The 24,284-nt window shown below is 36.4% G+C and overlaps 2 protein-coding genes across 7 annotated transcripts; both read left to right on the forward strand.

The window, feature by feature from the left end:
• The first annotated feature begins 2,226 nt into the window (after positions 1–2,226).
• On the forward strand, positions 2,227–11,631 carry LOC107271645. Of its 4 annotated transcripts, none has more exons than XM_025088854.1 (13): positions 2,227–2,594; positions 3,720–3,918; positions 4,499–4,588; positions 4,675–4,754; positions 4,908–4,990; positions 5,107–5,226; positions 5,534–5,792; positions 5,933–6,313; positions 7,930–8,014; positions 8,371–9,965; positions 10,339–10,618; positions 10,703–10,828; positions 10,926–11,631. In XM_025088854.1, exons 1-13 carry the CDS (start codon positions 2,485–2,487, stop codon positions 11,136–11,138), a joined length of 3,621 nt encoding a protein of 1,206 aa, XP_024944622.1. In that variant the 5' UTR covers positions 2,227–2,484; the 3' UTR covers positions 11,139–11,631. The 4 variants fall into 4 exon arrangements, with proteins under 4 accessions (XP_024944622.1, XP_015603352.1, XP_015603351.1 ...); XM_025088855.1 differs by lacking the exon at positions 2,227–2,594 and adding exons at positions 3,398–3,416; positions 4,128–4,215 and having other exon boundaries at positions 10,339–10,828; XM_015747866.2 differs by having other exon boundaries at positions 10,339–10,828; positions 10,910–11,050.
• LOC107271646 lies at positions 11,040–23,351 on the forward strand. 3 transcript variants are annotated; one of them, XM_025088857.1, is made up of 10 exons: positions 12,100–12,414; positions 12,655–13,184; positions 13,292–13,343; positions 13,517–13,576; positions 13,893–13,937; positions 14,377–14,526; positions 14,681–14,870; positions 15,572–15,726; positions 22,447–22,731; positions 22,838–23,351. In XM_025088857.1, the coding sequence occupies exons 2-10, from the start codon at positions 13,162–13,164 to the stop codon at positions 23,162–23,164; spliced, it is 1,287 nt and encodes a 428-aa protein (XP_024944625.1). In that variant the 5' UTR covers positions 12,100–12,414; positions 12,655–13,161; the 3' UTR covers positions 23,165–23,351. The 3 variants fall into 3 exon arrangements, with proteins under 3 accessions (XP_015603353.1, XP_024944625.1, XP_024944626.1); XM_025088858.1 differs by lacking the exons at positions 22,447–22,731; positions 22,838–23,351 and adding an exon at positions 18,801–19,018; XM_015747867.2 differs by lacking the exons at positions 12,100–12,414; positions 12,655–13,184; positions 13,292–13,343; positions 13,517–13,576; positions 13,893–13,937 and adding an exon at positions 11,040–11,159 and having other exon boundaries at positions 22,838–23,349.
• The last annotated feature ends 933 nt before the right edge of the window (positions 23,352–24,284 follow it).

Below are 24,284 nucleotides of genomic sequence, written 5' to 3' on the forward strand. Positions count from 1 at the left end.
GTTTCACTTCTGTGATATTCCTTAACAGTAACTGTACTCGAACTCACGTTGTTTCCTCTTATGCGGTATCATCCAAATTGTTGCAGCAAACTAACGAAGCTCAGCTCCTCCTTTTATAGGAAATTCTCAAGGGTTAAAAAATAGGGATGGGAGGTTTCGCAGATTTCTAGGAATCGAATCGCCTACAGAGATTCGATGTCAAGGTTCATGCATCTTCCGGAATATTCCTTAGCCCTCCGACGACGAAGGTTCTAGAATGTTCTGGAAGGTTCTCGATCGTGCGTAATTCCTAGAATCGAGCGCAAAATTCCCGGAATGTGACGCAAAATTCCCGGAATCGAGCAAAAATTCTTGGAATCGAGGGTTCTGATGACGTCACTTTCAGAAATCGTAGAGCTCACGACGGCAACTTAGCACGGACACCCACCTTCGAAGGCTCTGGAGTGTCGGTATTATGTCGGTGCAGGAATCTATATCCAGAACTCCCAAACTTATACTACTGGTTAGTTTTTCGCTTATTTAACATTATCTTATTTTTCTCGAAACGTAATAGTTTTATAATGAAAATGCATATGACATAAAAGATGTAATTTTTTACAAGCTACAATTTTTATTTCTAACTTTTCTCTCTATAATCAATATTTATTGAAAAAATATCAGAAAAGTATTTTTTCTTGAAAAATTGCCATTTTTTAAATTAATTTTGCGGGTATTGCGGGAAGTATGCGTTTTTCGGAACTTTATTCATTTGATTTATATAGTAGCACGATCTTCAAGCCGTGCGAAATTTTTGAATAACACTGTATAAAATAATACAAAAATACACAATAAAATATACAGAAATATATCATTACATAACGGATGTCACGTAATAATTGCGTAAATTCGATCGATTTTCTCATTAGTTACATTACATTATATATTATAGGCCAGGTGACATCTTTTTCGTTTTTATTTCTATGTATATACTGTAACCTTAATCGCACGATACGGTTCTCCGGAATGTGCCAAAAAGGCGGGTTCAAGCCAGAATCGACTGTTAGGAATTTAGGAAAAATATCAGGCGGAACAAATGAAAGTGAGATTTTGTTTTACAAATTAGAAAAGAAAATATATTATCCTACAACGGAATACAATAAGTTTTAGTGCAGGTCCAGCCTAGAGAATGCTGGATGTTAATAAGCGAAGAATAGATATAAACGTAAGCGGACAGTAAGAAAAATTATAGATGGTATATACAACAGTTTAGTAATCGGACAGTCAATTGTATTAATACGGTTGTTACACGCAGTTTACCTATACGATATGTCTGACGAAAATCGTAGGTAAACTTCTAGTCTCGTGTGATTCTATATTGGCTCTTATTTTGATTGTATCAATAAAATATAGAATCGTGTCTGAGAGCAGCCTCCGACCAGCGGAATTTGATTACAGAGTTGACTCGTTAAAATATAATCGTCGTGCTGTGGAGCAGTTTTCCACAAGGGAACTCGTGATCACAGGTAGACGTAGTCCTATCTAAAAACAACGTTGCTATCTTGGCTAGGTGAGAAGTCTCATTCGCAAAGTAACTAGTTGTGCAAGTGTTTGAATAAAGTTAGGATGGCATGTATAGCGGAAACGGCACAATGATCAAGTGTATCAAAGTGACGGCCCAACTGAAATGCAGAGATTGATTCTATCTGGCAGAAGAGACGGTTTGCTCCCTACCCGAGACGGTTTGTTCGATTACAAGAGTAGAAGTACCTCTAGAAATGATGGTCAAGTGGGACGGTTTACCCGCTTGCCCGAGACGGTTTGCTCGTTTATTTTACTAAAGGTAACCTAGCTAGCTCAAGTGATAGAATGCTCGAGTCGCGAAACGTCGCCGTTAATATACCCGTCAACGGTCGGCCAGGGGGCCTGAGAGGTGCGGAAGAATTGAGCGTCGCGATGCCTACGAATTGTTATTACTTGATATTTAGGGTTATTCGGGTTAGCAGGATCTTATTATTACCGCGATGACGAATATCCTCGGATGTATACGTTACAATACAGATTAAATATTTCAAAAATTCTAAGCCATACTTTTTACGCTTACTTCTAAAATGTACTTAAGCATTAGATTCTTCCTCATATCATATCGCGAAAGCAGTCAGCGTGAACTTAGGTACAGATTACTTTAAAACTATATAACTTCGCAAATGACGTCATCAACGCATAAATACTGTCCCATCAGAGCGTTAAGATCCACGACTAGTGGGGTAGACAGGGCATTCGTATTCGTGTTAGCACGTCCAATTGGCGGGTAGAATCCATCGCAGTGGGAGACATTTTCATTTTATCTCGTAGTTGTTTCACAATCATATGACTTCGCCGCACGTGACTTTATTTACAGTTGGCTAAGAACTGGCGAATAATGTATGGTGCTGTTTTACGTGACATGATATCCCGTCAAATCGAATTTTCACAGCGATGCGGGGAATCTAGTCGAGTAGCCGGTCTATGATGCCTTTGCTCGACAAAATCATCTCTTCGAGAAATACAACGAAACGACGTAAAGACGCTGTGTATTCGGAATTTCTGAGAAATTGTGGATTTCAAGCAGACGATAGGTAAGACCATATTACCACGAAGGATACTTTAAATATGGTTTATGATTGATTTTTTACACTTTTCAGGACATGTCGAGACGTTTTAGAACATTGTGAAATCTTATTTCTATCAGACGTTTTAAATAGCACTGAATTTGTGTGTCTAGATAACACCTCGTGACAATCATATTTTTTTTGTGAAAGTCTATATTGCAAACATAACCTTATTTCTTTCAGTTTGTTGACTCAAGTTTCAAAAATTTAATCATATTCATATATATTTAGAGTGGAAGTTTTATACGTTTACTTCTCATAGATTTATTGTCCATATTTGTAATGTTTTTTGGCACATATCGCGAATAAATTTATATATAACACTAATGACTCAAATATATAAAATAATCAATGATTTTTTGAATTTAAACATAATAAATATTTATGGTGTTTTGTATACTAATATTAATTACTCGTTAAAAGGATTATAATTACAATTACAAAAATCAATTTGAATTTAAAATAGTGTTTCATACTAAATATAACATGTATCTGTCAACTTTATCTTTCAATATTATAATCTCTATTATAATCTCTATTCATATTTTTATACAATTTTATATCATATCAATACAATTTGAAGCAATGAATCTAATATATTTAAATTAAATACTTTCAAATTAATTTCTGTATTAGTCGATTACTTACAAACTTGTATTAACATTAGATTTAAGGACATTGATTATCAAAGATAACATAAATTGCAAAAAATTAATATTTATGGTTTCTGTAACTTCAATTCTTAAATTCTACAACTAGGTCATTCATCTTTCAATTCCACACTGGGTGGTGAGATTTCCCAATTCATACCAATATGGAGTTTAAGGGTTATACATGAAATTTGAAATCTATCAAATTGATGGATTCTGTAAATCTAGTGTTAAAACAACCAACACATAAGCTAAGAATCATAATTGTATAAACGATTCAAAACATAGAATATATACTAATTTATTATTTACATTTCATTTATTTATATTTTTTATAAGATTTAACTATATTTTCTTGCTATATCAAATCATTGTGAAAATGTCAATTACTTTACATACTTATTTACTTCTACATATTATTTATCTTGTTTGTTTCTTTTAGGAACTTGGTAAAATTCAATACAGATCAAGTAAGAATCTTGTTATTCCAAGAATGTGAGTGGCGTGGTAAAAAATTGCTATTTGATTCCATTGCTGTCAAGAAGATCAATTCTATCAAGTCACAAAAAAATGAACTAAACAATGATTTGGAGTCAAAAAATGAGTCACATGTTGAAATTGTGGATGGGATCACTTATGAGGTAATGTAAGAATAAGGTCACTACATAATCATGTTTAAGTGATTGTGCATATTTTTTTATTATTGTATAATCGTATGGTATACTGGTATTGTACAATATTGGAATTGAATATTATACATAAAATGTAGGAATCAAAAGTGATGCAAATCATGTTCTTGTGCATATCATACGTTACAAATACTGTACATATCTTTAAAATTGGCTTCCAGGTTGGAGCCACATTTGGAAATTGTAAATGTCAACATTTTGAAAACATTGCAGCTTGCTTTATCAGAACTTGGAAGGCACTCCGATACTGTATATATCTTTTATATTATAATAAAATATTGGATGTTTACAGATTTATGTATCATACATTGTAATTGTTACATTTTCACTGTACAAGATTTGCATAGAGTTAATTAATTACATGCAAATATTGTGAAACTAATGTGATTGGCTATTTTTATTAAAATTATGTACAATTAAGATATAAACTATGCTTTCTATAACATAAAAATGGGTATACACGTGTTTAAGATTCAAATTATAAAGATATTAAATATATTTCACAAGACGATTGTAATTATTTCATTTGCAGCATGAAAAGGTGGCTCGTGACGACGTCAAATTACTAAGTGAAATGGTGTTTGGTACTGTTGCAATGACGTATAGAGGTCCATCATTTAAGGTAATAAAGGAAGATTATTTTTATTTTGTTTCAATCATTATTATGGATGCACGTTGATACGTAATACTGACAGATTATCATTTCAGGTCCATGCGATAGATACACCTCCTTGCATAATGTGTACCAAAATTTTTTCTGCTCCAGAACATAATGCGTGTAAACAAATGTAAGAAATATGATATTTTGGATACCTTGTTATTCCTTAAAAAAACTGTTATAGTTTACTATTTGTATGTTACAAACAATTAATATGTAACTAAAATATGAATAACAATATTATAGACTCGCTACAATTATAGAAATTAATGTTTCATTCCAGTAATAACAGGCATTCAGATGAAATACTGGGACAATTTATGAATATTGATTCCAATTCCAGTGATGGAAGTTTACGAACTTATCGTAAGTAACCTAACCAGTATTTGATAATCACGATAAAAGGGATATTGGGGAGCATGAAAGTGTAGTAAAATTACAGTCATGTGTTAACTGTGCTTTGTTTTTTTTTGTATTCATAGTTTCCTATCCAAGTTCTGTGAATTCATCTGGAAATAGTCTTATACCCGACACGAGAAAGAATTCTACAAGTTCCAGTAATGGCAGTGGATGGACTATGGACACACTCTCCCCACCAGGAAGTAAGTTAATTACTAACAATAACTTATTGTTAATGTTTTATGTACCTCATAATGAATTATTTATCTATAATTGTAATATAAATTTATTAGCGCGATTACATTTGTCTGTATGACATATAGCTATATCATAAACTAATTTGTTATTGACAAACAAAATTATATCCTGACTCAAAAACATTATATACTATATGTATACCACATATGTATTTAAATGAGCACAAGCGAGATTAATATATATATATGAATTTATTTCTCCCAGTACAACATTTCAATTATATGTTTAACATAAACATAAACTTTTACTCAGGTTCACAATCTTTGGAAAGCAGTGGCTCCTCTGGTATAGGAAGTTTGAGCAGCCTTCGCAGACGATGGCTTCGAGCTGTCTCTACATCCTTAAGTCATTCAGAATCCAATGAGCTCTGTCTCTATGGAGGCCAACAGCATGCTGGTGATGCTAATAATCCAAATTATGATAACCCAGATGATCATGAGTTCCATATCCGAAGGCACAAAACTCGTTTAGGTCTTGTTATGCTAGTACAGCTAACTGCTGGGTATGAAAGGTGCAGTATAAAAATCAGTTTACTGATTACACGTCCTTCAACGGAAACTTTTTATTTAAACAGCTTCATTCGCTACGTTTAACAAGTTTTTATATACAATTATATTGAAAATGTTAAAACTTACTATTTTTTTTTAATAGAAAAATGGAAGAGACTCTTTTGGAACATATAACATTTTTGGAAGGTATGCTAGATCGTCTCTGCTGTACTTGTTTTGAAAAGTCATCGAGTACGTCTTGCGGCTATTCCCAGAGTAAAGGGAAAGGTAAAGGAAAAGGCAAGACAAACAATAATGTAATCAACAAAAGTCTCATTGCACGGATGTATCGGGCTTCTACGAATTGTACACTATGGTTATTGCGATTACTCACAGACTCAAGTCGTTCGCCGACTCCATTACTTTGGCATGACATTTTATTGAATTCTACTGTACCAGCGGAGATAAGAATTACAACTCTTTACCACGAACTTCAAAAAATGTTTTGGCTAGTTGATAACCTCGACACGAAGTCAACAAATTTGTAAGTATTATAAATCAGTATGAGTTAAAGAAGGAACAGATTCGTGTATGCATTTTAGTTTGTATAAATGAAATTGTACTATTCTTAACAAATAGCTATGGTTTTGATAAAACTATCCTACTTGGATATATATGTTTAAAGTTCTCTTTTTATCATATAAATAGATTTCCTGATTTTCAGAAGTTAATCCGACGCTGTTTACGTCACAAAAAGAAACACCGTTATCTACATGGTCTGTAAGGCCTCACTAGAGATCTATGGGGTTCTTCCATGTAACTAAAATATTCGTATTTAGAGGTCATTTTAGGAGCGGTATATGTAAATAAAATATCCTTATTTGAAAATTCTCCTGGCCTCTATGACCCAACGTAGACGGTGGCGGGTTAATTGAAATGTATCATTATTATACAAATTATTTCTTTGATAATATTTTAATGATCTTAATCGCGCAAGAGAGTAACCCAACAGCTGAGACAAAATGAACCGAATTCAGTTTTTTTAATCCATTTTAATGCGATTTCCGAATTCCTTAATTCGTATTGAAACAAATAGAAATAATATAATGGTGGAAACAACAGAGTAAAATAATGGTAACGTAAGGCAGGAGATGTGAGCCTGACACCATGGGGAAGCCCTTATTTAATAATTTATCAAAATCAATTTAATTTTCAAATTACACTCAATTCAATAAACAAAATCAAAGCCGACGAATTTAACGTTTTGAGATGAATACATTTAGAAAATATTTTATCTGCAAATTTTTCTCAAATAAATATAACTATTTCATTAATTTGAACTTTGAAATTGAATTGAATTGATTAATGTTTAGAATTATGCTTCACTTAATACGATTCGAAATAAAAATTAAACTGATCAGAGTAGATCACGAATCCTCATACAGAATGAATCGAATAAGAAACCATAATTTCTTATTTTTCGCTTAGCATTAAAAAGATTAGATAAAATTCCATTCGTTACACAAATTGATTAAAATAGAAAAGGTTAATAAAATATTTTTTATAGAGTATTAAAACGAATATATGAAAGAGGTGGTAGAGACTCAAATAGATTGCAAATAAAAGAATAGAAATAAATAAATTAATTAAAATGAATTAAATCTTAATGAGGTAACTAAAACCCCATTCGGAATTTGATAAAAAATGAATTCAAAAAGCTGATTGACAATTCCATTAATTTTTTTGTCAGTTGTTGAAGAATGAATAAAAATTAAAAATATTAATTTATTATAATTTGTGATAAACAGGTATTTGATATTCTAAAATGAACAAAACAATCGCTTTAGATTTGATCGAAAGTGTATTTCCAATGATTAGTTACAAATCGCTATCCGATTTTAATTGAGGCTGTATATAAATTATATAATAAGAAAATCGTACTATTTATTATGCTCTTAACACCTGAAATTATGCAACGACCATTTTCTATTCAATTAGTAGCTGCAATTAGGATATTTCATATATTTAAAATGGCAATTAAAATAACGAATAACAAGCATTTAAAGAAGGTGTCGAAGTACTTGGCACATTAGTAACAACAGTAACAAGTTTCCTTTTAAACATAAAGAAATTCTCACCTCGCTAATTTTTACTTTTTAGTTTCCTGAGTACCGTCATAACTGCAGTGTTAACGTGTCATCTTGGCTGGGTGCACACTGTGCTATCATCGCAGGATCGTCAATTGGTATGAGCAATTATAACCAATGGCTGTATTAATTATATAGTGTTTGCTTGATACAACTGGGTCATAGTAGAAACTTAATCACACACTCTAGACAGCACTCTACATAAATTCTCATCGCTACATACTCCTGGAAACGAAGGAGGCACAATCACGGATTTCATGAGTTTCTCCATATAATAATAATAATAATACATATTATTAATTGTTCATCCTTATCCGATTATGATAGTATATAATGCTTTGCATATTTACAAGTCCGGTTTCGCAAATCTTATCACCAATTTTATACAGTAATAATGAATCATGTAGATTTCTTAAACATTTTCTATGAATTATTAGGATTTATAAACTTTTAGGTAAAGAAATTGGGTAAGCAGTATCCATGCAATCCGCTATGGACGCAGTTAGGTGATCTATACGGGGCGGTAGGAAATCCTATGAAGTTGGTCCATACCGTAATCGCCGGCGACCCAGATAAGGTAGAACTTATCAATGCCGTTCTTACTTTTTTATCGTACTTCGTGAGGAGTGGAATAGTGGAGAAGAAAAGAGAATACCGTTGTCCTCATCAAAAGGATGTTCAGGAAGCTATTGTTGTCTTAGAAAAAGCTAGGAAGAGGCAGCCTAAATTACAGGAACGTGTCCGGAGTTGTTCGAAATTCATGCACGAGAGTTCAGCTTCCAGATCTTCTACTTGGCATCAAGATGAGCTGCTAAAGTTAAACTTGTCTTCACCTTGGAATAAAACCTCAAGTTTGGCTATGAAACGCAGTGAAACCTTTGAAAAAAATCTTAATGCATTCGGATCATTTGTAAAGGAATCTAGCGAATTACAAAGATCAAAACTATCCATATTTAAGGAAGAATACAAAGCAAGTGAAGTAAAAATAATTGTAAGCGAGAGTCCACCGACGGAAATCACAGTGGACAAGAAGCACCTTCAAACCGCTTCACAGTTTCATAATTTTGAGAGCACAAAAAAATACGAACTTGATATTTCACTCCAACTAGCGAAAGGAAAATCGGACAATGAATCTTATACCCTAAAGAGCATCGATAATTTAAAGAACTTCGAGAAAGCCAAGATGTTTGAGTTAAGCAACACCCTTGACGGAGTATTTCAGAACATAAAGGTGGCCACAGTTCAAACAAACCAACCTCGCAGTTTCGATAAGATTTTAAAAATAGACCTTGATGAATCAAAAAAAGTAGACTCGAAAATCTTAACAACAGGATCACCAAAAAATTCTTCACCTACGAATTTCGGTATGCATAAGAAATTTGAAGGCATAACATCGAAATTTATCAGTAATACAAAAAAAAATGCTTCGACCCTGTCCTATGAATACGCTAATTTGAGTAACACAGAAGCCAGAAAGTTGTATTCCGATTACTTTGAAGATAACAATATAGATAGTGATACGTATAATGGTACAAACGCTACTAGCCACTCGATAGGTACAAAAATCGAAAAACAATCCCGGGTGCTGTGGACACTCGGAGAAGAAGAGAAACCACCAAATATTTCAGTATTACACCGACCGTCTTCCAGGTGCAACTGTCAAAGTTCCTTTACATTCACCAGAGTTCCAAGTACTTCGGCTCAACTTCCAGAGGGTGTCTTACGTAAAATCATCCAGCGAAACTTCCCAGAGTCTTCGAAGAGTATTCAATCAGGACCAGAATGCTCCAGTACAGAACGATCTATGGGTTTCTGTTTAAAATGCAACCGTAACAGTGATTACAGTACACCACAGAACTATGAAAGTAACAAGTTACTTTTGGAGACTCCAACTAATGCAACGGAAGTGCTCCGAAGTTGCAATACAAGTGGTAGAACTTCAGATAGTAACCGAAATAACGTTAAAAATGGCACAGCAAAAATCGAAAGATATAATAGTTTGGAAGCTCTCATTGAAGCTAATGGCGTCGTGGAATTACCTATGCCCCGGTGTGTATATAGTTTTTATTATTTTAGTCTGTTAGTTTATTTATTTTGACTTTAATTTTTCCATATAAGAATATGGGATATGTATGCAGGGTGATAACGTGAAAAGCAAGGATTACATTTCTTTATTACAAGAGTAATAACACGGGGCTAACATTCTCGTAAAACATTACAATAATAGAGGAGGGCAATGGTGCAAAAGATTTACTTGCTTTTAACTTCATTATACCGTGTATGTGTACTGTGTTTCTACAGATAGAACTAATTAAAAAGCAGATTTAAGCATTAATAATAATTATTGTAGTAATTGTCTTGCCGTAAACACTTGGCTATTATATTGTAATGGAAATGATAAGTTAATCGATTTATATTACAGGTCAAAAAAAATACTCAATGATAAAATGGAACGTAAAGAACGGGCAGGTTTCCCAAGCACTTTACTCCATAGGAAGGTTTATGACGGAATTGACTCAGAAGATATTGTAGCATACACATGGGGTCTTGTTATGCAAGGTCTGATAAAGCGCAAGAAAAAACGGAAAAGGAAAAGCGAAGATTTTACGACGATGCAAGATCAGAAACAGAAAGAACTTGAAAAGGGTAAAGAAGGAGACAGTGATGATAATAAAGAATGGTGGCATTGTATGCGCGAAGAGGTAAATCTGGCTAGTAGATTTTCACTAGTAGATGAGCCAGTTACTGAAGCTATGTGCATTCTTGCTGATCTGGACTCCTGGCAGGTTGGAATTCTGTCGAATCATTTACCGTCACAGAATCCACCTGTACGTGTCGGCATGTCTAGACTTGTGGCCAACATGCTGGAGGCTTTTTCTTATGTATGGAAGAAGTACCGTTCTCCAATCCATGTAAGTTTTAAGATTTGCTTCTATTTGAGAAATAGAACAAACTTCGTCGAGGCAAGATAAAGGTATAGTTATTTTAATTAGAAATAATAAATTGCAGTGTGTCGAAGTGCTGGAGAGCAAATTAAGAGAAATGTGGCTACGCAGCAAAGCCCTTTCTGAAAGTCTCATGTCCATGGAGGAGTGCGAGGCGAGCATAGCCAACCTAAATATTGACCTGGACCTAGATGCAGCGGATATACCTTTGCTTCTAGCTGTAGCAACAACACACTCACCACGACTGGCACATAGATTTGGTATAAGTCTAGTCTGAAGCTTCTTATCTGTTGAGAACGTAAGTAAAAGGTACTGATATTTCAAATATTCTGAAGATCGAAAATCAGTTCCAGTATATAATGTAAATATACATATATCTTTAAAGCAGTAACTAAACAGTAATATTGCATGTGGCAACTGCATGCTGGCCCTATGATGTACTGTATAAGTTTCTTATGTACTGCAAAAATACCTTTATTTGTATTTCATATGTAGATTTGTAGATAATGTACAAACACAGCGAATCACAATTGCGTAATCGTTATAGAATACGAATGTGTACAAGTTTTGTGAGAATTCAACTTATTACTGCATTGAACCAAAGTAGAATATAACGTTTACATTGTTATTACCTTATTTTTCTAATCTTATTACATTATTTACATTATTATTAATATAAGCTATTTTTTCGTAAAAATAATGTACTCAGTAGACATAAAAGGTTCAACACGAAACAATTTCTTTTAATAAACTTTAATATTGCTGTAATATAATTATAGTAACATTATCATTGTTATTGTTATATTATCTATCCATTCGTCGATCGATTATATTGTCCTATCAATGATATGCGTGAAATACAGTAAAGTTATAAATAATATATGTAGATTATACAGGGTGTTCCGAAATTACCTGACCAACGGGGTATAGCGGTGTTTGGGAGACACCACTGATCACGAAAATGACCTTCCTTTTCTGCGGAAGGTCATAGTTTTTAAATAGTATCAGCTCAAAGTTGTTTGACTCTTAGTTTTTTTCCCTCGCTATTGTTAAGACATGCCTATTCGATATCACTCGCTGAGAACAGAAGTTCTCAATTAAACAGTCAAACACTAACTGAAAACTGCAATGTTCTATGATAATCCATTTGACTTATACAGATATCTCTGGACCTCTTACGTAGGTTATCCTGATCTCGCTTTTCTTCCATTGATCTCCAGCGATTCGTGCTACATCCCATTGACGAACTGCAATAAAATTCTAATGCAATTGACGACTTTCCATAATTTATAAAGCATATTCCTTAAGAGTTTATATTCCCTGTAAGATATAACACAGATCTCTCATAGTAGGTAAATCCGAAATCTATCTCCCGTTGAATTACACGTGAAAGTTGAATAACTCCTTGCAGCCGGAAAAAAAAATAAAAATTTCTGCTTCTGTGACCGAATCAGTTTTTCTCTATCTCAAGGTGAAGCATGTATAATCCTCCATCGGATGTAGCACGAATCGCTGGAGATCAATGGAAGAAAAACGAGATCAGGATTATCTGTGTAAGTCAGATGGCATTATCATAGAACATTGCAGTTTTCAGTTAGTGCTTGACTGTTCAATTGAGAACTTCTGTTCTCAGCGAGTGATATCGAATAGGCATGTCTTAACAATAGCGAGGGAAAAAAACTAAGAGTCAAACAACTTTGAGCTGATACTATTTAAAAACTATGACCTTCCGCAGAAAAGGAAGGTCATTTTCGTGATCAGTGGGTTTTTTAGTTTTAATAGTTTTTTTTTAGCGAGTGACATCGAATAGGCATGTTTTCGGCTGACGTCGTCCTGCCCGAAGCCACCGAGATCAAAAGCGAGGGAAGAAAACTCTGAGTTCGTAGGTGCCTACGTTTCTCTTCACGCCTCGCTTTGATTGGCCAACTTTGACCTGCTCCTTTTGTTTAGAATGGGAGCTCCTCTTTGTTATATAATGGGATGTATATCATTGCTGTTAATTGTTTAAATAGAATATTCTCACAAAAAAGGTAAATTCTAATCTGTTTATCCCTCAATTTAAAGTACATTAAAAATGAACGAAAAGAAATTAAAAAGAAAATATCCATGGAAGATGTTGATACCACTATCTAAATTTCACTTGAACTTGACGAACATCTGACACATACCTCTTTTTAACGCCCACGTTCACGCAGCTTCAATCCATATATTTTTTATTGACAAATTTGACATATGTGATTTTTATAAATGTCAAATTTTTTTAATTCACGAATTAGAAACTGCAAAATTTGTACAGAAGTATGGATATTTGTCCACCGAATTCGTAAGTGCTGAAAATTTCCATTCGTTATTATCAGATAAGATAGATGACTATACTGCGACTGATAAGTGGTTAATAAAACAAATTTTCTATTCTCTTTTGAAATGCAGAGAGAAGCATCCTCGCCGAAAATCCATTATCGAGGCTAAAAATAAAATTCGTGTAAGAACGCCAATGTTCGCAAATGGAATAGTTAATTCTAATTTTAGTAGGATTATTACGAACGACTGAATGGGATTCTTCGAACTTGAATTCACATTTAGGAATGAAGTTTTCCGCGCCATTTATTATGACTTGAGAAACTTGAAATATAATTTTCAAAATTTTTCTTTAAGTTAGGTCACGATGAGTGCTGCAACTGTTGCTGCTGTTGTACATTTCAGCCTGCATGTTACGTAAGGGTTACATAGCTTTATACTGTTAGCTGTTTGTTAATTATTGACAGCATCTTATACATATATACAGTGGTAGTTCGGTAACTTGAACCTCAAGAGAAACGAAATATGTTACGACTTATCGTAGTTATTATGGCTTATTGGATTTTTCAAGTTATAAAAATGAAGAAATAGAAAATTTAAAAACTCATATTTATAGAATTCTTTGACTTACAAAAGTTAGAGTTATCGAAGTCCTACTGTACATATTTACATGTAAGAGAGAATATCGCTAATTTTTAATTGTGCATTTTACTATAATCTACTTCATTTTTAGAAATATGTTCAACCAAAGATTCCAAAGTCCTATACTCCTATTCGCGTGAGTCCGAAAAATTGTATATTTTTTCCTCCTATTAAAAAAGAAACATTTTAACAGTTTTTGATATGCAAACTTGCCCCACTTTATATTTAACAACGATATGAAAAAATCTGTCAATTTAAAATAATAAAAAATTTGTTGTCAATCGTTCAATTCAAATATTAGTGCAAATAATCTAAAACGGTAAAAGTTGATTTCACCAACATAGCTTATTGTTTAAACTTAGACCAACTATGCGATTAATCAATGAGATACTTTCGTCTTGAAGATAAACAAAGTCTACATATTGAGCTATGTCGGAGCAATTGGGTCTAAAACACTTAAAATTTGTTTTTCGTGTACATTTCCAAAATATTGAAGAATATAAAATTTCTATTTCTAAATAATCCATAAATATATACAAAAAAAACTTGTATGTCAAATACTATTATTATAACAGTATTATTGGCGTTCTCATGTACCAATGGACGATAACACAACTTACCGACTCTCATATTGGGAAGGACCTACGTCGTCAGTGGATCCCTTTCGTCCTGAAGATTCTTTGACTATAGCAGATAGTCCCATGGCTGATGAAACGACACATAAAGTATATATATATATATATATAAATCAATTAGTTTAAATTTGCAACGTAAGATACCTTGGTTTGTCTAAGCTTAATAATAATATTAAAACTGATAAGACACTGTTTGTTTATCATAGCAAATTTTTCTTTCCCTTTGTAATTCTATAAATTTTAGTTAAGCTTTCTAGGAAATTGGTGCATTCCGCCTGAAACTTCAATAACTCCCTGTGAAAAGCAATGGCTGGGTAGAGGTCCAATGCAAGATGTTACAACCCAAAAACATGATTACATTTGGAAACACGGTGAAAGAACAGAAGCGTATAATGCGCGCCAGAATTTATATTGTCCTGCTTCAACTATGTCTGGTACATAAAATATACTTTTATTACAAAAAGTAGATAATTTACTGAAATGGGTGGAAGATATTAATATTAAATATGATTATGCCAAACTATTACGGCCCAGTTAATTTTTAGAAGGCACTAACTAAAATACTTATGTTAGTCGGCAAGAATCAAATTTGTGCGTCGGAAATTTCTTATCAAATCTTATTGATATTTACGACTGAAAATTAATGAGATTCCTATAACTTTCAATACAAAATTTGTTGCCCATGGAGTAATTACCAATAAAGTCACGTGATAACTTAATCATTAATTTTCAATCGCAATAAAAATGCTTGTGATTGCCCTGATTATATCAGGGGGCTGATTGTGTAACTCAAATGCAGGGAAAATGCTAAAAGTGAACAGCTGTTAGCCAATGTTTGTGCTTGTCTTCTTTTGACTCTAACACGTTATTAGTTACCAGCTAATTACTTTTTGTATTTTCACTACATTTGAGTTACATAATCGAGCTCCAGATTGTAATTGCATGTTTTCACCGTGTAGAGTTGAAATAGAGTTAACCAATTAAAAACGAGACTTGAGCGGAATAAACTAACTTCATTGGTTAACTCTATTTTAACCCTGTATGGTGAATACATATACATTGAATCGGATCTCTATCGGTTTCTATTGATTTTAATCCAATTTTTCAAACTGGCTGATAATCAATATCTTTCTAGATGACACAACTTATAGACTTAGCTACTATGGCTCCGCATGTAATATTCCAATGAAATCATATTCACCAATTAGAAGATATGTAAAATCGGATGTGCCTATGGATGGATGCACAACCTACAGATTAAGTTACTGGCCTAACGAGATGCCAGCGAAGGTAACTATCTGAATTACAGTTAGACATTGATAACTCGAACTTATATAAGTAAAAAACCTGTGTAAGACCCGTATTCATAGTTAGTTATTCGTTTTAAACACGATATTAAGACATTCTGTTATTACTATATCTATGGTCTTAAAACATAGAACTTATACTCCTGAAAGAGGAATGACGTATTCGGAGGTAACCCGGCAAGCACGCAGCTGTCTTACTCACATTGTGGATGAGGTTGTCCTTTTCTAGTTAACCGGTGCATGTGGTGTACAAGCCCTGCAAAAATGTTGTCTTGCCGGCATATCAGTGCCAGCCATGGTGCAATGGAAAGAGTACTGAGATACAAGTACATATAAATCCTATCTAGGCTTCATCATATAAATATAGAGCCTTATAAAAATGACAAAAAAATATTTAGCAGTCTTCGAAGTAAAATGTATGTGCCACTATTTCAGGTTATGTTATATTGGCTTAGTCCTCCCCATGCGCATTGCTTTATCCCAGCTTAATCTTTTTCAGACACTGTACAGTGTGTGATAGAGACAGGCTGTTACACTCACCTGTGTTCTTGTTATCTCTCTTTCTGCGCGGTCCCCACCACTGCCGTTCGGATTCTAGTATGGTTAGAGTTCAGTGATTGGAGGCAGCAGTTGTTATGATTGTGTAGTGCGCGCTTACGCAATGAGAAGAACTGAACGTTACGAACGAAGAGAGAGAGATACATATGTATATCTCTATCTCAACATGTTGGGGCCACTTTCCACTCATTGCTAGAGTAGGCTATTCCCCTTCCAGGAGTATAACTTTTATGCTTAAGGGCCAATTTCTTCATCTTCGGATAAAATTTATCCTCCGGATAAATCCCCAGCTAACCAATCATTTTCAAGTTTTAGAAGTTTATCCGCAAGGATAAATTTTTTCTGAAGGTGAAGAAATTGGCCATAAGCCTTCGTCTCAAGCACAGTCTTAAGACCTTAGATATAGTAATAATAACACATGGTAGAGGATGTCTTACGATCGTGCTTAAAACGAAGAACAGACTCTGAATATGGGCCTAAGACAGTATTTGGATTTCCTAATGCTTTATTTCTATAACTCGAAAATCCCTGCAGGTCGAAGTTACAATAGCTCGAAGCATACATATTTCGTTTCCCTTAAGATTCGAGTTTATCGAAGTTCCACTGTATTAACCCTAGCTTTACCTACTGTTCCAGTGGACCGGAGAAATCACACAAATTTTATTTGGGGAGTCGATGTGTAACTCAAATGTAGCGAAAATACGAAAAGTGAATAGCTATTAGCCAATCGCTGTGCTTGTCTTCTTTTAAACCTAATATGCGATTGGTTAACAGCTATTCACTTTTCGCAGTTTCACTACATTTGAATTACACAATCGAAACCCTGTTCTTCATGACACGTTTTTTTGTAATTGTTATAACTTTTGAACAAATTATTTTTGCTATTGAACTATAGTGTAGGATTTTTACATGGGTATATATAGGTAAGGCGCGAAATCACTGTTCTCGTATCTTTGAGGTTTCCGTTTTTATTTTGTCCGATCTTTACAGCGTCGTGTCCATTATTGACTCGTACATCTCTCTCACACTCATCCATCCACACGCATACACACACCGAGACATTCGATTCTATAAGCCTAGGATGAGCAGTCTAGGTTTGTATATTATTGTTTTTTCCATCTACCACGCTGACATGGCAAGGCACCTAAAGTTTAGAATCCTACAATCGGCCATCCTGGTCAGGCATCTGCCCTCAATTGCCCTCGCACTCCTCATCCGAGACATCATCGTCGGAAGGATGATCATTGTAAGGAATCCATGGCTTCAGATTTTCCGCTGTCGCTATTGTCTCGCGTGGTCCTTCATGTTCACCGATTTTCTGAACGCAATATCGATCGTTACACAGCACTCTCGTGATTTGATAAGCCCCTAAAAACTTAATAGCTAATTTTAACCCTGGTTTCATCTGCCTACGTTTAATCGCCACCAGGTCGTCAATGTTATAAGATTTTGCTGCTTTTCTTTTCTTGCTAGAATTTCTTCTATTCTCTTGTTGAATTTTCCGAATACTCTCCTTAGCTCGGCGTCTTGCCTCATCTCGATCTTCTTGAAACATACCAATCCATTCACTCTCGAGCAGCTGCTTAATCTCAGGATTGCTCTTTAATCGCATGTGTGTGTCAAACAATAATTGAAAGGGTGATGTATTGGTGCTTCGATGCGGCGTAACGTTCAAATATCTTTGAGCTGCATTCAGATGTTTATACCATTCGCCTGACTTTGGAATGGACAATTTAGTAAGCAACGGAATGAGTGTTCGGTTCGCGCGTTCCACTTGCCCGTTGGCCCTGGGAACCAGTGGTGATTAGGCTATGCTGTATAAGTTCTTCTTTACAATAATCCTCAAAATTCCGCGATGTAAAAGCTGTTCCTCGATCTGATATAATTTTCCTAGGGTTTCCGAAAGTCACCGACTGTTTTCTCAGGTGATCAATGACCTCAACCGCATTGGTCGTTCGTGTAGTATACAGCCATACGAATTTCGTAAACGCGTCTATCACAACGAATATGTACGCATACCTCTTTTTCGTGGAGGGTAATGGCCCAAGATGGTCGATATGGTAGACGTCCAGGGGCACATCCCCCTTCTCAATCATGTGTAGAAAACCTTCCTGCTTTCCTTGTTAAATATGTACGCATACCTCTTTTTCGTAGAGGATAAGGGCCCAAGATGGTCGATATGGTAGACATCCAGGGTCACATCCCCCTTCTCAATCATGTTCAGAAAACCTTCCTGCTTTCCTTTTTTTTTTTCTAATATACAATTTATACAGTTTTGGATGACCTTCTCGGCCTTGAACCTTAGATCCCTTAACGAATAATCCCGCCTTAAAAGCGCTTCGGTCTTGTCGGTGGCAAAATGCCCATTCTCGTGCACCTGCCTGATTACTTAATACTGCATTGCTTTGGGCGCCACCAACCGTAAATAGCCTACATCGTCCTGCTTATACAATAGGCCAGCCTGTATGATGAACCCATCGCTCTGATTATGCTTTGCAGAATCAAGGATCTTCTCTAGGCTTGTATCTGGTCGCTGCGCTCTCCTAATCTGCGCCACGAGTCCTGTTTCCGCTCTGTCCGCCAACAAACACGAAGAAAGGGGGTTACGGCTCAACGCATCCACATGCAACATACTCTTGCCTGAACGGTCTTCGATTACATACTGGAATTCTTCGAGCAGTAAGGCCCACCGTGCCACTCGCACGCAGAGGTCTATTTTGTTCATTGTCATGACGAATGCCTGACAGTCCATCACAATTTTGAACGTTATTCCTAACAAGTATACTCTGAATTTGCGTAAAGCCTTAACGATAGCTAAAACCTCGAGCTCGTAGCTCGTGTAGCGTTCTTCGGCCGTCGAAGTTTTTCCACTCGCATAATACGCCGGGTGTAGGGCACCATCCTCGCTATTGCGCTGCAACAACATTGCACCATAACCATTTGCACATGCATCGGTGTGCAGCTCCGTTTCCGCGTCTACGTTATATAATTGTAGCACCGGTTTACTGGTCAATGCCGCTTCTAATTGCTCGTACGCCTGTTTTTCTTCAATTCCGAACTGAAATTCTACATTTGTCCTCAGCAAATTCGTCAATGGGCGCGCGATTGTCGAATAACCCGGTATGAACTTGCGGAAGTATCCTGTTAAGCCTAAGAAACTCTGGACTTGTTTTACATTACTGGGCGACGCAAACTTTACTACTGCCCTGGTTTTGCCCTCAGATGGACGAACGCCTCCTTTCTCAACTACATGATCGAGATACTCTACGCTGGGGTGCAAACAATGAGATTTCTCCCAATTAATTGACAATCCAAATTGACTTGCTATGCCCAAGACCGCTTTAAGACCCTTTATGCCATCCCTAATATCCACCGACGGTATTATTAAGTCATCCATATACGTTAATACGGTGCTGCTTGCGATTAGATCCTTAAAAACTACATTTATAAATCTTTGAAATACTGCCGGAGAATTACAAAGTCCGAACGATACTTTTAAAAATTCGTAATGCTCATACGGCACGACAAAAGCGGTATATTTTCGACTTTCCTTTTCTAGGTCAACATGAAAAAAACCGTTTTTCAGGTCCAAGGTTGTAAAGATTTTTGCACCTTGCAACTGGTCTAGTTGGTCTTCTATCAGCGGTAGCGGATAGCGGTCCTTCACTATCTTCTTATTAATCATACGATAGTCTACGCATAACCTCATTGATCAATGTTTCTTTTTGACCAAAACAATTGGACTTGCGTCCTCGGAAACAGACGGCTGAACGATGCCATCGCTCAACCATTGGCTAATCTGATTGTTTACAATGATCCTTTCTAGGATGAATAACCGTCTCGGACGCTGATAAACTGGTTCGTCGTCCTTTACAATTATATTCATCTTTACGCCGACATCGCGTACCTTATCTGGTTTATAATTCTCAAGAAGGCTATTTACTTCACACCATTGCTCGTCATTTGTTAGGTGCGCTAGATCAACTTTGTTTACCTCCTGAACTTCGTCGATCACAAATATTTCCGGTAGGTCGGGGTTTGTTGACGCGCTATCATCTGGCCTCGAAATTGAAACTCTACCATCTCTAATGGTCATCTCAATGGTATTCAAAAAGTCTACGCCTATTAAAAAATCATGCTGCATAAGATTATCCGAAACGACATGCACAGTTACAGGATACGAATTTTCGTCAATTGTCATTGACTCGCAAAACTTTCCGAGTGTTCTATTATTCGCCGAATCGACTCCGCGAAATTCTATTTCCTCATCATGCCAACGAGGTGCTCCAATTTTTATGTATTGGTCCGCCCGCATTAACGAGATGTCGCTACCAGTATCAATTAAAGCGACCACATCACAACCAGCTATTCTAATATTCTTTCGGTATTTTCCACGGATAGATCGCGCATTGCTTAAATCGTCTCTTACGGTATTGGCTTCCTTCACTGCTCCATCATTCCTAGGGCACCTTGCTGCAACATGCGACATAATCAGAACATCGGAAGCACCGTGTCCCACGCAGTTTTAAAGGGCATTTCGCACTCATGTGACCCTGCTCCCCACAACTGTAACACCGTCTAACGCCCGCCTGTCCTTCCATCGTTCCTCTGCTCTGTAGCTGCTGGCCCCGGTCCGCAGTCCTTGCAACCGCGATGTTGCCCGGTTGTCCTCTGGATCGGATCGACACCTTCTCGAACGCTTTCAATAACGATGTTTTTGTCTCAAAGTTTTGAATCCGTGCCTGGTCTCTCAGAGATAAATCCGGAATTCCATCGATAATATAGTTGATGATTTCTTCATCATCAACAGGAACGCGATTCGCCATGATGACCTTGTCATGAAAGTATTCGCTAAAGGCTTCACCTCGTTTCCAAGCTCTCTCTTCGAATTGTTTCCGAGCAGCGACCCTATTTGGTCGGTGCGAAAACATAGCTTTCAAAGCAGCCAATAAGTTGCTAACTGGCATTCGAATGTGTTCGGCTTTTGAATGAAACCAATTGAGCGCTCTGCCCTTGAGCCGCAATCCAATCAAAATCTTCGTCAGGTGGTCTCCTAGGTCATAGGTTTCCCTAAGTAATTCCACTTGTTTCCCCAGTTCTTATATTCCTCGCCATTTCCTTCGAAATGGTATAGCAAATCCACTACTGCGTTAACACTAACCCTTGAAGTTGAAGAATTTCTACTCATCGGCAACCGTCTATCTAATTCGTCCAAACCGCCCGAACTTCGCTGCAGCCATTCAATTTCGCGGCGTGCGATCGCAAGTTCGCGCTCAGCTAGCTCCTTTTCTCTCCGATATAGCTCTAGTTCATACCGATACCCTGTTGCTGGGATAACCGTGCTCCTCCTGTCGTTCCAGAAACGTTAGACATCCCGCTTGATCCGGCTTCGATCAATCGCTCCGATCTCCGTCCGCCGCCATGTTGCTTTTCCTCATTCGGTATACACATCCATGCTCCTGATGAGTCTACCGTCATCAATCTCGTGATTAGTTCGGCTTTCGATCCTGTCGAACTTTTTCCCATTGCTTTTAATTTTTCTTTCAATTCTGCCACCGTAAACTCATTCGGGTCCTTCATTACCAAACTCATCGTAGAGCCCGTTATTTAATCGGTTCAACACACAATGTCTCCTCGTCGTCCTACCGTAATGGCGTCTTACACCGGCTACCGATTCGTTAATCCCCGGTTTTTCGCGCTCGCCAACCTATATCCCGGACGAGCCCCCAAATATTGTAGGATTTTTACATGGGTATATATAGGTAAGGCGCGAAATCACTGTTCTCATATCTTTGAGGTTTCCGTTTTTATTTTGTCCGATCTTTACAGCGTCGTGTACATTACTGACTCGTACATCTCTCTCACACTCATCCATCCACACGCATACACACACCGAGACATTCGATTCTATAAGCCTAGGGTGAGCAGTCTAGGCTTGTCTATTATTATTTTTTCCATCTACCACGCTGACATGGCAAGGCACCTAAAGTTTAGAATCCTACAATAGTTTATTCTTATTAGTTAGAATGAAGCGTTTCGATTTCATTATATTGAATCTTTAAGTATACATTTATTCAAAAGTTATAAAGAAATAGAAAATTCAATTATTAGAAATTCAATTTCTAATGACATGCCACCTTTATAGGAAGAGTGTCCATGGACTAAACAAAATGAATACCATCCTCCAATACAACCTATGGATGTTTGTACGACTTATAAATTAAGTTATTGGCCTAATTGCCAAGAACCCCGAAAGCCATTCAGTCTTCAGGAAAGTAACAATATATTAAATGCAAATTGCTGCTTTGATGATAATACTACTTACAAGCTTAGTTACTATGGTTGTGGAAGTGATAAACGTGAAACTATAAGACAGACAGAAAACGTTATATTCTCTTCATGTCCACTTTCATATGATACAACACATCGAGTGAGAAGATATTTAGATCTTTATATTTAATTAGATTGTCTTTATTGCTGAAAAATTATCAATTAAGAATGATGATTGATTACTGATAATCAAATTCATATATTAGTTGAGTTATGTGGGCAATTGGTGCGTAAAACCAGAAAATTCAATCACTCCTTGTGAGAAGCAATGGCTGGGCAGTGGTCCGATGCAAGAGATCACCACGCAGAAACATGATTATACTTGGAAACGTATAAATCCAGAACGTGGTTTCAAACTGCAAGAAAACTTAACATTATCATCACGTCCGTTAGAATGTAAGTTTTTAACTAGAGTACGAAATTCAAATTTTAACAACATGCGCAATGTACATAAAGTATTCATTTCATTTTTTTGGGGAAAATTGACTTCTGATATATTTTATATTAACAACGAATATTTTACTATAATCTGATGAAAAGAGGCTTGACAAAAAAATTGTTGTATTATTTTCAAAGTTCTGAACACACTTCTTTTGTGATTTTTGAAGAAATATTTTTAGGTACTTGTCTTGCTACAATATCATACAAAAGTAAAATCCAATGTAGATATGGATAAGTTCCAATGCTTTGCTTCAAATGTCTTATAATATATTAGGTGGGTGCAAAAATAATTGCAATTTCTGATAAACTTTTTTAACACTAGATTGCCCAAGGAAAGTAGTATAAGTTTGGGGGTTCCGAATATAGATTCCTGCACCGACATAATACCGACACTCCAGAGCCTTCGAAGGTGGGTGTCCGTGCTAAGTTGCCGTCGTGAGCTCTACGATTTCTGAAAGTGACGTCATCAGGACCCTCGATTCCAAGAATTTTTGCTCGATTCTGGGAATTTTGTGTCACATTCCGGGAATTTAGCGCTCGATTCTATGAATTACGCACGATCGAGAACCTTCTAGAACATTCTAGAACCTTCTAGAACATTCTAGAACCTTCTAGAACATTCTAGAACCTTCTAGAACATTCTAGAACCTTCTAGAACATTCTAGAACCTTCTAGAACATTCTAGAACCTTCTAGAACATTCTAGAACCTTCTAGAACATTCTAGAACCTTCTAGAACATTCTGGAAGCTTCGACGGTTCGTGTCCGTGCTAAGTCGGGAAGGTTCGCTCCCAGAGCCTGCGGTCCTCTCGCTCGACGTTTTGAGACAGCCCCTTGCCCCCCAACCCGGAAAGCCATCCAGAAGCTTCGACGGACCCGTACACGTGCGTGCAGGTTTCGGTCGTCAGCCCTCAGCCCGTTTGACCTCTAACGTTATCTCGCAGAATTGCGCAGCATCGCTGATGCAATCCTCCAGGAATTTTTCCAGAACTTTTGTCCCTAACTTCATAGCGCAGGCTAGTGCGTAGAATCGGTGAATCAGAGAGAGAGAGAGACGAGCGGCATCTCCTTTGAGCGCAGTGCCGAAAAGCGGTTTCGGCGACTTTTGCGTCGAGGTTGATTCCAGGAAAAACGATACCCTTCCATGCAGATTTCGGACGGCAGGCGATTCGACCTCGAACGTTATCTCGCAGTGGTCGCGCGTCAGCCTCCT

The sequence above is a fragment of the Cephus cinctus genome, unplaced genomic scaffold (genome assembly GCF_000341935.2).
Source record: "Cephus cinctus unplaced genomic scaffold, Ccin1 Ccin1_scaffold1010, whole genome shotgun sequence".
NCBI classification, from domain to species: domain Eukaryota; kingdom Metazoa; phylum Arthropoda; class Insecta; order Hymenoptera; family Cephidae; genus Cephus; species Cephus cinctus.